At 55.8% G+C, this 14,020-nt stretch overlaps 1 protein-coding gene across 1 annotated transcript in view; it reads right to left on the minus strand.

Moving 5' to 3' along the window:
• The window catches only part of TENT4A (terminal nucleotidyltransferase 4A), a 46,084-nt gene extending 37,232 nt beyond the window's left edge, over positions 1 to 8,852 (minus strand). The window contains exon 1 of the mRNA XM_039842535.1: positions 8,082 to 8,852. Within this exon, the coding sequence (XP_039698469.1) occupies positions 8,082 to 8,794 (713 nt within the window). The 5' untranslated portion in view covers positions 8,795 to 8,852. The remainder of the gene's footprint in view (positions 1 to 8,081) is intronic.
• Between the last annotated feature and the right edge of the window lie 5,168 nt (positions 8,853 to 14,020).

Below are 14,020 nucleotides of genomic sequence, written 5' to 3' on the forward strand. Positions count from 1 at the left end.
TGCTCCCACTTTGACTTGGTCACCTCGTTCTTGCTTCTTGCCCCTAACTCAGCACACACACACACCCCCCGAGGCGGCACCGGTGAAGTGCGGGGCCTCCGATCCTTCAGGCCGAGTTCTCTTACTCACCAGTTGCACCTCTGGCAAGGTGCCTACATCTACTGAGGCTTAATGCGCCGCTTTAAATGAGCTGTCGAGAACTGGAGAATGCAGGCTCTGCCCCAAAGCAGCCCCTGCGACCAAGGTCACAGTCTGCAAACACCGGCTGCTCCTGCTTTGGTCTTCGGCTGACTTCGGATGGAACCACGATTCAGCAAATGCTCCTTTTCTGGCAGACTGCAACTCCTTAGAGCAATTCAGAGAGCAGGAGGCCTGCTCCCTCCACCGCAACCTCCCTCCAGGCCAGTTCTGGAAGGCCTCAGAAAACGGAGGGTCAGTGTGGGGGAGGGGCGGGCTGGCTTCCCACCCCTGGGACGTCCCCACAGTGCGCCCCCGGCCTCCTCGCTGTGCGCTCTGCTGCCAGACTCCTTCCGGCAGCGCCCCCGCCCGCTGGGAACCTGGTCTCTGCTGACACATGTAAACCAGGTCTGCAAGGCGGACGGGCCGCTGGCTTCCACCTCACATTCTGGGGGTGACTCCTTCATTTAGCACTGCGTGGAGCTCCCAACGTCAGCGCTGGACAGACACTTCCAGGTGCGGCACCTGTTGCCAAATCGCAGTGCAGGCTCTGGTTCCGTCAAGGCGGGAGTGTCAGCACCACTCCGCGGGCCTGCTCGGAGGACTCGGGGGACACGCCGGCAGAGCCGGGCCCCACAGGGCCCCACACTCTGAGCTGCTGCCGCTGCGTGACTGAGGAGGAACTGCTCGGCCGGAACACTGTCGGATGATGTCGTTAAAGCAGCACGCGAAGTACCGAGGCCCATCTCCTGCATCCACGAATGAGGCACGCCGGGCCAGAGCGACGCCACGCTTCCAGCGGCGGTGAAACGGCGGCCCTCTGGAAAGGGTTCGCCCTAGAAACTCAGAATCACCATTTCTAGAGCTTTCCAGTGGTAACTTACTGGGCAGCACAGCTTCTGCTGTTCTGCGAGTTTGGATTTATCTGGGCAACAGTTAATCAAGCACTGTTTCAAACAGAGTCAAAAGTTACTCCAATATGGTGCGGCCTAAACATAAGGCTACCTAAATTCTTTTAATTTAAATTCAGTACAATTAAAATTCAGCTCCTCGATTACATCAGTCACATTTCAAGTGCTCAGTGGCCACAGGTGGCCAGTGGCTACTGTGCTGAAGCACAGAGGACCCGAGCGTTCTGCCCTAACAGAGCACGCACGTGGCAGTGCTGCCCCAGCACCTGCGGCCCTGTCCCTTGCTTCTGCTTTCTCCACGACACACAGAACACGAGATCAGAGAAATAACACAACCTGCATTTCTGCTGTGTACACACGACAACAACATGCAGCAACACACGCACGTCTGATAAAACGCATTAAGACGACTCCTAAAGCTCTCACTTAAAAACTGGAAAGCACGTTACTGGGGCATTGTTTAAGTTTTTTAAAATAGAACAGCGTGCCCTGATTCAAGGCAGAAAGTACTTCCGCAGCATCAGGTCGGTCCCCGGCTGTGTCCACAGCTTCCCCAGAGACGCGGCACTTCGATCTGGAGCAGTTTCACCAAGAGGAAAGTTCTGTCCTAAGAGGAAAAGTCGTCTGCCTTTGAAAACCAAGCCAACGGCGGCTTCTGCCCAGTTGGCAACAAGAACTACCGAAGTTTTAGTTTCAATTTCCTCAGAGAAAAGGAAAGCAAAGGCCTTTCTAATCCCTCACGTGATGACTCACAGAGTGCTTCCAAGTCCCCTTTGTTTAATATGGCCCTGCGAGGGGGTGTCACAGGCCTGCTTCACAGATAGGGAAACTGAGCCTCAGAAGTCAGAACCCATGTGAAACCATCCAAAAGCAGGCCTGTGAACCAGGCTATGCGAATGCACGATGCAGGCTCACCAAGCGAGCTGAAGGCCACCCGCATGCCTCTCAGAACTGGCAAACAGACGCCAAAGAGTTCAAAGCACAAAAATAGAAATAATTTGATTTTCCGCTGCCCTTCAAGCCCTGCATCCTAGCCATTCCTTCAGAAACCCCGATTCCAGAAACAATACAATCGTCTGAAATCTCTCTCAAACATGGAAAGCTAGAACCCGCCGATACCCACATGCTATCATATCACTCCAGAAACAAACTCATATGGGAATTCCACCAAAGAGCCCAAAGGGTCACGCGGGCAGCTCCCTGGGAACTGAAGAGCAGACACCCACCATGCAGAGGCTGCTGCTGACCGGACACTCCTTGCCCACGGGAGCCTCAGGGCCGCTCCCGGCTGGCCCGCCTGTCGGCGTGGAGGCGCAGAAATCTCTGCACGGAGACCTGCCTTGCCCGGGACCGGATTCGGCTGCCACCTCCATGCTCCGAAGCCAAGGACGGTCATGTGGCTATCCTGCAAACTTTCTTAGATGACGTATTTTAAGAACCATCTACATGAGAGAGGCACAGAAAGGCACTCATAGATATGGTTACTCTGGCTGCCCAAGTTCAGTGATGACAGCTGAGTCACAGGACAGGACCAGCGATCGGCAAGGGTCATCATGGTGGACTGGAGTCCAGTCAAGGGACAGAAGTGTTGGAAAAGAAAATCGCCACATCCTTGTCACCTGTCTTCCCAGCAGGGCAGGTCTACCTACAGAACACCTGCATGTGGCAGCAAGCCCCAGAAGGACCTACACCTTCATCCCCGGAACCAGTGACTAGGAGATCACCCCACTCCTAGGAGTGTGCTGTATTCCTGCTTTTACAACACAGGGCCCCTGGGTGGGCCTGACCCAGTTTTGTGGGCCCTTAAAGCAGAGGGCGTCATCCAGTCAGCGACATACAGTCAGAGGGGAAGGGAACGCAGCTAGAAGATGGAGGGGCCGTGAGCCAAGGAATGCAGGTGGCCTGACGCAGCTGAGAGGCCCCAGCTGGCAGACAGCAGGAATGAGAGGTCTCAGACCTGCAACTACAGGGGACTGGATTCAGCCAGGGACCGGGAAAGCAAGGTGGCCCTGAGCTCCAGGAGAGAACGCAGCAGCCAACGCCTGACTCCGACCCATTGAAACTGCGAGATGACGAGCAAGCGCTGTTTTCTGGCGCCGAGTCTGTGGCCATTTGTGACAGAGCCTTGAAAACTAGTGCGGCGTGCAACACTCACAAAGAGAAATTTAAGCTGCAGTCCAAATCCGAGACTGTCAGGGAAGACGCGGCCCGCTTCGCTTGGGAGACATGTGCACACTGGGGGCAGGTGTCAAGCAGCGCATACCTGCCATCACTCAGGTGCCTCCGAGAGGAAAATCCACTGACAAGTGACCAGAGCCTTCCGGGCAGGCCTGTCCACAGCCGCACTGGCCAGTGCCATTTCCAGTGACACCGAGGCTCACACGGTCTTCTGTGAATCTGGTTAGTGTGACTCAGCCACCCCTCTTCTGCTAGCCTGACTCCGGCTGCATCATTAGAATCAAGTAACTGAACTTGAACATCCGAGGGGGGTTTTTGGTTTTTTTACTACAACCCCCTTTTACGTCACCAAAGAAAAAAAAAAAAAAGATCCTAAACCATAATGACAAAACTAAGCCCAGAATGTCCTCGCTTTCCAAGGATAACTGTTCTCTCTCCTCTCATGATCCACTTACATGAATCCTTTTAAAACTGGGGCCGAATTTTCATATTAGGAGCAAAACAAGGTCTGAACCTTTACCTTGAAATACCAATCTTAAAATTATGAAAAATCAATTTTTTAACTTAAAATATCTGCTTAAAAGCTACCCCAGGAGGCATCGTGTCACCACCGCATGCTATCTGTGAGAAGGGGCACCGCTGCTGTCCCCGTCTACCGGGGACCAACGCAACTTCCCCCGCTCCCGCCACAGCCAGCCCCTTCTGCTGGACGCCCAGCTTCTCCGCGCAGAGCCGCTGGCCCAGCACGCCGGGCAGGCCTGGTGATGCTCTCGCCGGATGGGGGAGAGGGGTGGGGGGGACACAGTTCATGCGGCTGCTGGTGCAGCAGCCAATGTGCCCAGTGTGATGACTCCTGCTGTCCTCGGCGACCTCACACCTCTCAGGTCTCAGGAGATGAACACTCAGGAGACAAGGCCCACGGTGGCGCCAGCACCTTCCGAGGCAGATCTCCCAGTAAGCTCTCCGCTCCACCTGTGACGCTTCCAGGAAGAGATCGGAGCGAGAGAAAGGCGACCAGAGGGGTGATGCCCATGGTCTGGTCCCCACAGGACAGACGGGGGTACTGGCTCTGCTTCAGGCAGTGCCGAGTCAGGCTGGAGCTGCAGAGAGAAGGGGTCCTGGCTGCTCCTCCAGGCCGTGACTCTCTCGGGGACAGAGGAAGGAAACGCGCACAGAGTCAGAAAGGACCCACGTCCAGGGCCCCGAGCGGGCAGCTGACCACACCTACCAGATTCTCATAAACTTCAGATACAGAAAAGAATCTTCTCTGGGCAAATCGAAGATGTCAAAAAAACTAAATATTGTCTAAGGGCCTGCAGAGAGGATGCTGCATGAGACCGCTGCCCACCGCAGGCACACCTGAGAGGGGAGCCTTCGAGAACACAAGCCCCGACAGAAGCCCGGGCAAGGCCAGGGATGAAGGTCGGCCGGGGGGCAGGGCGCCTTCCCTCGTCCCACTATGCTGTCCTCGGGCTATATAGGGCAGCGAAGTATCTGAGGCCCAGTTCACCTGCGAAGGCCTCTTCTTTACCTTTTACTGATTAGGTTTCTGAAGCTGTCAAGGGCAAAGTAAGAAAGCACCGCTGGGTCAGGAGGTGAGGTGCCAGGAGGTGGAGGCACGTGGAAGTGGCAGCAACCAAAGGCCAGGTAGAGAGCACATCTCACGCTGTCTGCCTTGTTCCCAAAAGCATGAGAGTTCGACCAAAACTGAAATGAGAACTAGAGCCAAAGGCATCTCCGACACGAGAATCTCGCCTTCGCCTCTCCAGAGGCTCCGGCACTAACTCCCGCCCCCTGACCCGCGGTCTTTATCTTGCTCCACGAGGAAAGCAGAACGGCAAGTTCACGAGGCCAGGTCCCCAGGCGAGGTTTGTAAGGGCGGAAACCTCCTCCAGAGGAAAGGACGAATGTGCTGAGAGGGCCACCAAGCAAAGGCCCGGCTGGGTTCAGCGGATGCTGCCCAAACTCCCTGCCCCAGGCAACTGCTTCCCCTCTTTTGAGGACACAGACACTGTCTTTCCAGAAGCTCCTGTCCTGGGACCACACAGTATGTGAGCAGCTTCTCGTCACTGAGGTCCTTTTCCACTGGCCAGGCCAGGGGCTCGCTTACCTCAGTTCTCTCCCGTTCTGAGCCATAACTGAAAAAGCGTGTAACGGCCTCCCCACCACTGGGTAACCTGGCAGCCAGAGGCGAGCTCCAAACGGAGCTACTTCTTGATACCAAAGGGTCCGTTCCCTTAAGCCAGTGGGCCCCATGTGAATGATCACCAGGGACGCCCTCGTCCTCTAAGTGGGCACGGCTCGGCCACTCCTCCGGTGCACTCTCCCTCGTCCCTCTGAGAGGGCAGGCTGCTGGAAGGACTGGGGGAAGCAAAGCAAGTGGAGGGCACCCCGCCCTTCCAGGCACATGGCAGGCGATCCTAGCAGACTCCTCCTCTAGGGTGAGACGGCAGGAAGTGACACAGAGGGCAGAAGTGGGGGCGCGGTACACCCCCCACAGAAGCAGGCAAGGAAGGCTGGTCAGCAAGAGAAAAAAAAGCATCAGCATAAGCATCACCACAGAGGCCCCCATTAGCTGGGTTAACCAGACCTTCTGGCTGCTTCCGTGCCCACTGAGCCCACACCACGCGGCCTGAGCTGAGTTTTAACAGGCAGGCAGGGCGTGCCAGGGTGGAGCCCTGGCAGAGACAGGGAGCAGAAGCCCTGGCAGCGCCCAGAGCAGCAGTGCCCTGGAGGCCTGTTGAAGGTTCCAGGCTTTAGGCTTCAACCTAAGGGAGACACAGGTCTCCCAGGGGGACAGGACCTGATCCAACCTGCTAGCAGCTCGCCCCATTGGCAGTGCTGGGAAAGGCCCAGCAGAGGACAAGGGTCCATGAACGGTGACCACCAACCAGGGCTACTTGAGCAATCTCCACTAGAAGTGACAGCAGTCTACATGAGGATGAGGAGGATGAGGTACAGAGAGATGAGACAAGACAGTGACGAAAGACAGGGCAGAAAAGAGAGTGAGGAGCGTGAGGGCCACACACCTAGCCAGCCAGTGCTCAGGTGTGCTAGGCAGGAGGCACTCTCAAACGACGGCCAGGTTTGGAGGTCAGGATCATGAGACTGTGCCTCCCGTGCCAGTATCTGCCCCCGAACCTAGCAAAGAACCTGACATGTAGTGAGCTCTTTCGGAAAGAGCAGCAGCGAGGTAAGCACTGAGGTTTACTATAAACCCACGGACGAGGAGAAACGCCCACAGCCCGGGTGATCTGCACGAGGGCACGACGCTGTCAATGCTGGGCGCTCGCGAAGGGAAGAAGCAGACTTCACTGTCTGGACCCTACGATGACCTCTAAGTGAAGACCACGTAACTCCCTCCTTAATGCTAAGACACAGAGTCAATCCCAGTTATGTGACGGACTGGAAATCCGAAGGTCCCCCCAAAGAACTCTTAGGTGTAAAGTCATACATCAAAAACTGCTTCCACCACCTCTTCTCAGAAAGTCCTACAAGAACTGGAAGAGGAGAGGAAAGAGACTGGGCTCCTACCTGGATCCCAAGTACACGCTCAGGCTTCGGGGAATTTAAGAAAGTAATGCTTCTAAGCCCAACCAGGTGAAACACGTTGTAGAACACGCAGCTAAAAACGTGTACCACACATGCTTTAGAGTATCACCAACTTGTTTTCCAACAAACACACTTCAAATGAGAGTAAACAGACCTATAAAAAAGTTCCCTTACGAAGTAATTCCAATATCTAGCAACTGTAAAACGAATAGAAAGCTGATGTTCGTAACAATCCTAAAACCCTGAAAAATACATGTTTTTCTAAAAAGTAGGTAATTGTGCTAAGAAGTTTATAATTTAAGTCTTAAAATATTGAAATAAAACCGATGTACAAATACTTTATTTCTAGATAGTCAGAAAGGAATGAAAGGCAAAGGAGCTAGGTGACATTCACACCCGAGCAGCCTCACCTGGGACAATCACACTGCGTCATCGCACCCCCACACACCTTTTTAACTAGTCCTGGCCATTTGTGATTGCACTCAAAAAAACTCCTAATCCCCTCTAGGCTACTGTGGAAATACTTAAAATAAAGATGACATCTTCAAAAGAATAAGTACGTGCTACGAACGTTTTAATCTTCTTTGACTATTAGTTTTTCTAAAAACTGCAGTCGATGCTTATTGTTAATTTCAGCACAAAATTAAATTGTAGCATACAAGATCCCTCCCAAGAGAGTCACTTCTAAATTCACCGCTGGTTAAATTGTATCACTACCAAAATACTAGTCATCTTTCAAAAGAGCTCCTGCCAGAAAGAAAAAAAAAATACTGTTAACAATATTTATCCTCCAATTTGATCCGACTTTCTGGCAATACTAAAACGTCTGCAACTTATATAAAATACCACGTCTATGTGCACCCCACGTTGACAACGGGTCCCTAACATGTCTTGGGGGGAGGAAAAGAGGTACAGTATCGGATCTCCTTTCCAGACTCAAAAGACAAAAAGGAAAAAAGAAACGGAAAACATCTGTACTAGTCGGATACAACGGCCCCCTCCCTCCTCGCTGTTAGTTCTAGGACCTGGACAGAGCTCTCCTTTATAACAGAAGTTTATAAATGAAAATCTTACAGCGGAGTCGGACCTTGGCCTCCAGCATTCATCCCCGAAAAGAAAGGGAGCCCGGACGCGGACATCTGAGCGCCCGGACACCCACGGCGGGACCGCGCACCCCGCGAGGCCGGGGTCCTGACCCGGGGCGCGGGGCCCGCACCCCACCGCTCCGCGCCCCGCGCTGCCCCGCCGCCCGCGCGCACTCACCCCTGGATGCCGGGGCTATACGCGCGGCTCTTCCACGGCGTGCCGGGGCGCGGCGCCTGGGGCCCGGGGCCGCCCCCTCCGCTGAGCGCGGCCGCGCGGCTGCCTGACAGCAGGTAGTTGAGGCCGTACGTGCTGGCCTTGTTCTCGCGTTTCCGGCGGCCCGGGTGGAACTGGTGCTGCGGCGGGGAGCCGGCGGGCGCGGGGCCGCGCGGCCCGGGGTGCCCGTTGGCCGCGCCAGGGGCGCTGGGCGGGCCGTCGGCGAAGTGGAAGAAGGCGCCGCCGCGGCCGCCGCCCGCCCGGCCGAGCGAGGCGCTGCTCGAGGACGACGACGAGCAGCCGGGGCTCTCGGTACCCGACTCGGCGTTGGACGAGGAGGACGATGACGACGACAGCGACGGCGACTTGTGCAGGCGCCGGGCGCCCTCGGCCGTGGGCCCGAGCGCCGTCAGCAGCGCGGGGGGCAGAGCGGCGGGGCCGGGCGCGGGCGGCGGGGGCGACGCGGCGGGCAGCGCGGGCCCGGCCAGGCCGCCGCCGCCCAGGCCGGCCGCCCCCGCCGCGGTCGCCGTGTCCAGAGCCGGCGAGTTGAGGCAGAAGTAGGAGGCGAAGCCCGAGCCGCCGCGGCCCACGCCCTGCGAGGTCTCCCAGATCTGCATCCACAGGGCATTGGCCGGCCCCTTCTGCTCCGGCTGGATCCAGGCCACGCGCGGATCCATCCACGCGCCGCCCCGCGGGCCCGCGCGCCCGCCCGCCCCGCCGCGGCCCCGCCCCCGCCGCGCCCCGAGCCCCGACCGCGCGGCGCACGGCCCGACGGACGGGCTGCGGGCGGACGGGCGGGCGGACGGGCCTGCGCTGCGGCTCCGGGCCGCTCGCGGCGGCGGCTCCCGTCGGGGTCCCGGCGCGGCGCGGGTGGCCCGGGCAGGCCGCGGCTCGGCTTGGGCCTGTCGGGCTCCTTCAGGCGGCGAGGGGCGGGCGCGGGGGCCGCGGCGGCGTTCCACTCGGGCCGCGGGGAGAGGCCATGGGCGAGGGGCGGGCGGCGGCCGAGGGGGCGGGCCCAGGCGCCGCGCGGCCCGGGACCCGCGGGAGGGCCGCCGCCGTGCGCCGGGCCCTCAGTCACGCTCGCGCCGCTGGCTCGGTGCTCCTGCAGCGGTGGCGGTGGCAGCGAAAAGACACTCCTGGCGGCGACAGGGCGCGGGGGAAGGAGGGGGCGCCGCCGCCTCCGCTCCAATGAGGGGCGGGGAGGGAGCGGGGCGGGGGCGGGGCGGGCGCGGAGGCAGCGCGGCCTCCCTCGCCGGGGCCGGGACGCCAGTGCGCACGCGCAGCCGATTTCAAATGCTCACTCGACTCCGCCGCCTTGGTTACCGCGCCTGCGCACTAGGCCTCTCCTCGATGCGGGTGGGGAGGGCATCGTGTCGGAAGGATACGCGACTGGGAGAGGATGCAGGGGTGGCGGTGGCGGGGGAGGGGGGCCTTCTGGACTAGACTTGGCTGCGCTGAGCGAGGGCGACACGGGCAAGTCAGTGTGCCGCCCTCGGCCCGGCTGCATCCGCCGGTCCCACCTCCCGCCGCCGCGCGCAGGCCGAGGCGTGGAGACATGCGCGCTGGGGCCGGGGACCCTGTCACCTCCCGGCCGCGCCGCGCCGCGCGTGCGCAGGGCATAGAGGTTCCGCGAGTGGAAGTTTCCGCGCAGCCGGGTGGGGGCCTCAGACGGCGCGCCGGGCAGTACCCTTCGCCCGCCCGCCCGCCTTACATAAGGGGGCCGGGCTGGCCCGAAAGCGCTACGCCCGCTGCTCAGGGCAAGAGACAAAAATGCCGCAAGTTCCCTACCGTCCATCCTCAGCGGCGCGTGTGCAGCCGGTCACACTGCAGTCACTCGTGTCCGCGCCCGTTCACGTGCCCGCCGGCGTCTTCCCGGAGGAGATGGTCCCACCTCCCGCGGATGGCCTGGCAGAACCTTTCTGCGTGGGTCTCCTTACAGTTCGTTTCCTTTAATAATAGTTTCATATGCAGAAAATGAAGTTCAAACTTCCAGGTCAGTTCACCCGGAGGCAAACATGTCATCAGAGAAACAGCCCGGGTACTTGGATGTCAGGCCTCATGGCTTTGCTTATGCAAGCTGGCACAGTGTCGCAGGACTCATTAGAGAGTTGCCTAGCTGTCTGCTGGAGTTCCTGGTGTCCAGAGGATGCTGAGCCCGGTTTGAATGCAAGGCTAACCACACATTCTGTGAAGTCCAAAGCGAATGCCAGGCACAGATTTTCTTGTGCCGTGGGAATCTAGACAACGTGAAGGGACACCGCATCCCCCATCCTATGCTTGGCCTCAGAGGGACCGGGTCCTTACTGGTCTGAGCGTGACGAATACACTCCCAGGGCAGGCAGCTTGAGGGACCGGAGCCAGGGCCCTGAAGCTGTTTGCCTTACTCCCTCAGCACCAGGGCATCCTTCTAGAAGTAATCCGAGCAAGGCCTTTTTAATAGCCTTGTATTTTATGTGTTCTCTTCCTAGCCTATACCAAAAATGAGTGCTTGACACTTCAAATATCTGTACCGACATGAAAGATCGTGTATTACATACTAAGGCTTTTTGGCAAAAGGTGTTACTTAACAAAAATGAATGTTTCAGTTCAGACGTTTTTTAGCATCCTTATATTGTACCTGCAGACATTATGACAAGGGTTAGAACATGCGCATTAAATAAATTACAAAAAAATCACACAAATAAGTCAAACAGTCGGTATTCTGGAACTCTTTGCTTTTAGTGGCCCGGGCCAAAATCCTTGCCTTCATCCCAGTCTCCCCTCTGACCAACCATCCTCTCTGCTCCACCTGCATGAAACAGACAAAACCTAACAGCTCTCCCTCCTTCCATCTTTAAGCCACTACTATTTCTAGCCTATTTGAAACAGTGCCTCCTAGCTAGTTTCCCACATTCCATTCTTGCCCGCTTTGGCATTTTCTTCACACAGCAGCTCAAGTGATTCTTTTTTGAACAGGAAAAAAAAAGCAGTACTCAATAAAAATTCAGATCATGTCACTGTTGTGCTCAAAAGCTTCCAGTGGCTTGCTTTCTCACCCAGACTTCCTATGACATGCAAGTCCCTACACTGTCTGGTCCTTTCTCTTCCTCCCACCTCCTGTCTCAGCGCTTCCCCTAACGCAGCCTCCTTCAGCCACAGCACAGCTGGCAAGCTTCCCCGTCATGGGATGAAGCTGTCCATCACTGGGATGCTTCTCACTCAGGTATCCATGTGGCTCCCCCCTCAATAACAGGCTTGGTGGGGACTTCCAAGTGGCTCCACCTGAACCACAGACCTAACCCTCAACACCCCCTACTCGCCTTACTTGCTTTATTTTTCTCTTGGCATTTACCTCCATTAATTTCCGAAGGCCACATAGCACAATACCACAAACTTGGTGACTTAAAACAACAGAAATTTGTTCTCTCACAGTTCTAGAGACTAAAAGTCCAAAAACAAGCTGTCGGCAGGACAACACTGCCTCTGAGGGCTTTAGGGGAGAATCTGCTCCCACTTTCTCTGAGCTTCTTAGCATGCCTTGGCTTGCAGGTGCACTGCTCCAGTATCTGCCTCCACTGTCACCTGGGGTTCTCTCTGTATGTCTCTTCTCTAATTACAAGGACACCAGTCATATAGAATTAGGGCCCACCCTAATGCCCTCTACTTGGTTACATCTGCAAAGACCCTGTTTCTAAAGAAAGGTACATTCGAGACGTACCCAGGGTTAGGACTTGATCATATCTTTTGGGGGACACAATTCAACCCCTCTACACCATCTAATATAAATTTTATTTATCTTGTTCATCATCTGTGTCCCCTCATCTCAATAGAATGTAAACTCCACAAGGAAAAGAATGTGTTTCTGTCTTCCATGCTGTGGGCCAGCTCAAGGACTGTGGCTGCCACATGGTAAGTCCTCAGAGAACATGGGTGGAATGACCAAGGGTCGACTGACCAACCCGGTGGGGATGAAAGCAGGCAGTGGTCTTGACAGCCTCCAGGATCTATTACACAGGTTGTCATTGTTTACTTCTTTTCAACATTTTAATTGCCCTCCCTCCCACCAGCTTCATGGTGCATTTTGCTGTTTATCTCTAGCTAATCTTAGTTCGATTCATCAGCTGCCAGGCAAGTTCTTGTAATTAGATCTGAGCTTTTGTCATTTATGTATTTGGCCATAAATCTTTTTATGTAAATTAGAAGCAATAGATTTCTGAACATAGATCAAGAAGCAATGCTGAGAGTAAGATACACCCCCGAGTCTAGGCACTCGGCAGGGGGGTCATTTTCCTTGCTTATCTATTTTCGTGGTTGAGCCCGGCATGGTCCTTTTTCAGAAAACTAACTCTCTCTCTCGCTCTCGCTCTCGCTCTTTCGCTCTCCGCCTCCTTCCCTCCCTCCCTTCCCTCTCTTCTTCCCCTTCTCTCCCCCAACCCCCGATATTAAAGGAAGGGTACTACTAGAGATTGCATTAGGTTTTAGTGGTAAATTCTCTTAAACAAATGATTTCCAAAGTATGGGTATCAGAGACAGCCTGCACCTGAATTAGCTTTGCTGATTTGTTAAAATGCAGTTACCTGGGGCTCACCTGATCTACTGAACCTTTCTAGAAGTGAGGCTCAGGAACCTGTATTTTCAGTAAATTCCCCCGAGCAATTCTTAACCAATTACGGCTGCAGAGACCCAATTGCCAAGTACGGTCATATTCTGAGCTTCTAGGTAGACATGAATTGGGAGGGAACACTATTCCCCCCACTACAGGGGCTTAGAGTGACAGGTTCAGAGTCATTTTTCTCCCCAGATAAGAAGACAGGAGACAGAGAGTCTTTGCTGTGGCGGGCAGCCCTCCAGGATGTTTGAGGTGACCCGTTGTGACTCCCTGGTCTTTACGCCATGGCCACCCCAGCCCTAGCCGTATGTCCACAGTCAAGGATAGAGGAGATGGGGGCAGGGGTGTCTGCTGCTCATGACCATTTTTTACCAGAAAAGCAAAAACTTCCAAAAAACCCTCACACTAGATTTCCCCATGTATTGACTAGAACTGGTTATAATACCACCCCTAACTGCCAGAGAGGTTGGGGATATTGGGACACAGGATGATGGCAAATGGCCTAGACTAGGGATCCCCAAACCCCAGGCCGCAGATCAGTACCGGTCCGTGGCCTGTTAGGAACCGGGCCGCACAGCAGGAGGTGAGTGGCAGGCAAGTAAGCAAAGCTTCATCGGTATGTGCAGCCGCTCCCCAGCACCAGCATCACCGCCTCAGCTCCGCCTCAGATCACCAGGCATTAGATTCTCCTCATAGGAGCACCGGTTCCTGGTGCCAAAAAAGTTGGGGACCACTGGCTTAGACCAATCACAAGACGTGCTTGTGCTGGGCATAGGGCCATGTTGAAAAAGACTGGCGTCTGTTAGCCAAAAGCAGGTGGTGGGTATTATGTAGGCCCAATGTGTGACACCCTGATCTCTTCTGAATCTGGTCCCCACAAGTCTGCTTCTGAGAACCATTTCTGACAAAATCCAGGCCCAGGTCAACATGGACTCAGGTGACCGCCCTCCCAAGATAATGGGCCCTGTGCCTCTTGTCCCCATTACAGATGGTGACTTCTCCCACGTGACTCCACAGCAGATCTTCTTGGGTGGGGCTGATTTTGTCTCCCAGGGGACATTTGGCATTGTCTAAATACATTTTTGGTTGTCTCGTGGGGTGGGGGTTTAGTTTTTTGAGCCCCTGCTGTGTGTACACAGGCACACAGAGGACCACACAGTCTCTGTGCCAAGTGCTCTCCATGTGGGAAACACAGCGAAGTGTGCGGTGTGCAGGTTACTGGGAGGAGGACACAGAGGAAGGGAGCCTGAAGGACGTGCTGCCCAGAGGAGTCAACCCAACAGAGGGAGATAGAGGACAGGCGGATGCAGGATGC

The sequence above is a fragment of the Pteropus medius genome, unplaced genomic scaffold (genome assembly GCF_902729225.1).
Source record: "Pteropus medius unplaced genomic scaffold, Ma_sr-lr_union100, whole genome shotgun sequence".
Lineage (NCBI taxonomy): Eukaryota > Metazoa > Chordata > Mammalia > Chiroptera > Pteropodidae > Pteropus > Pteropus medius.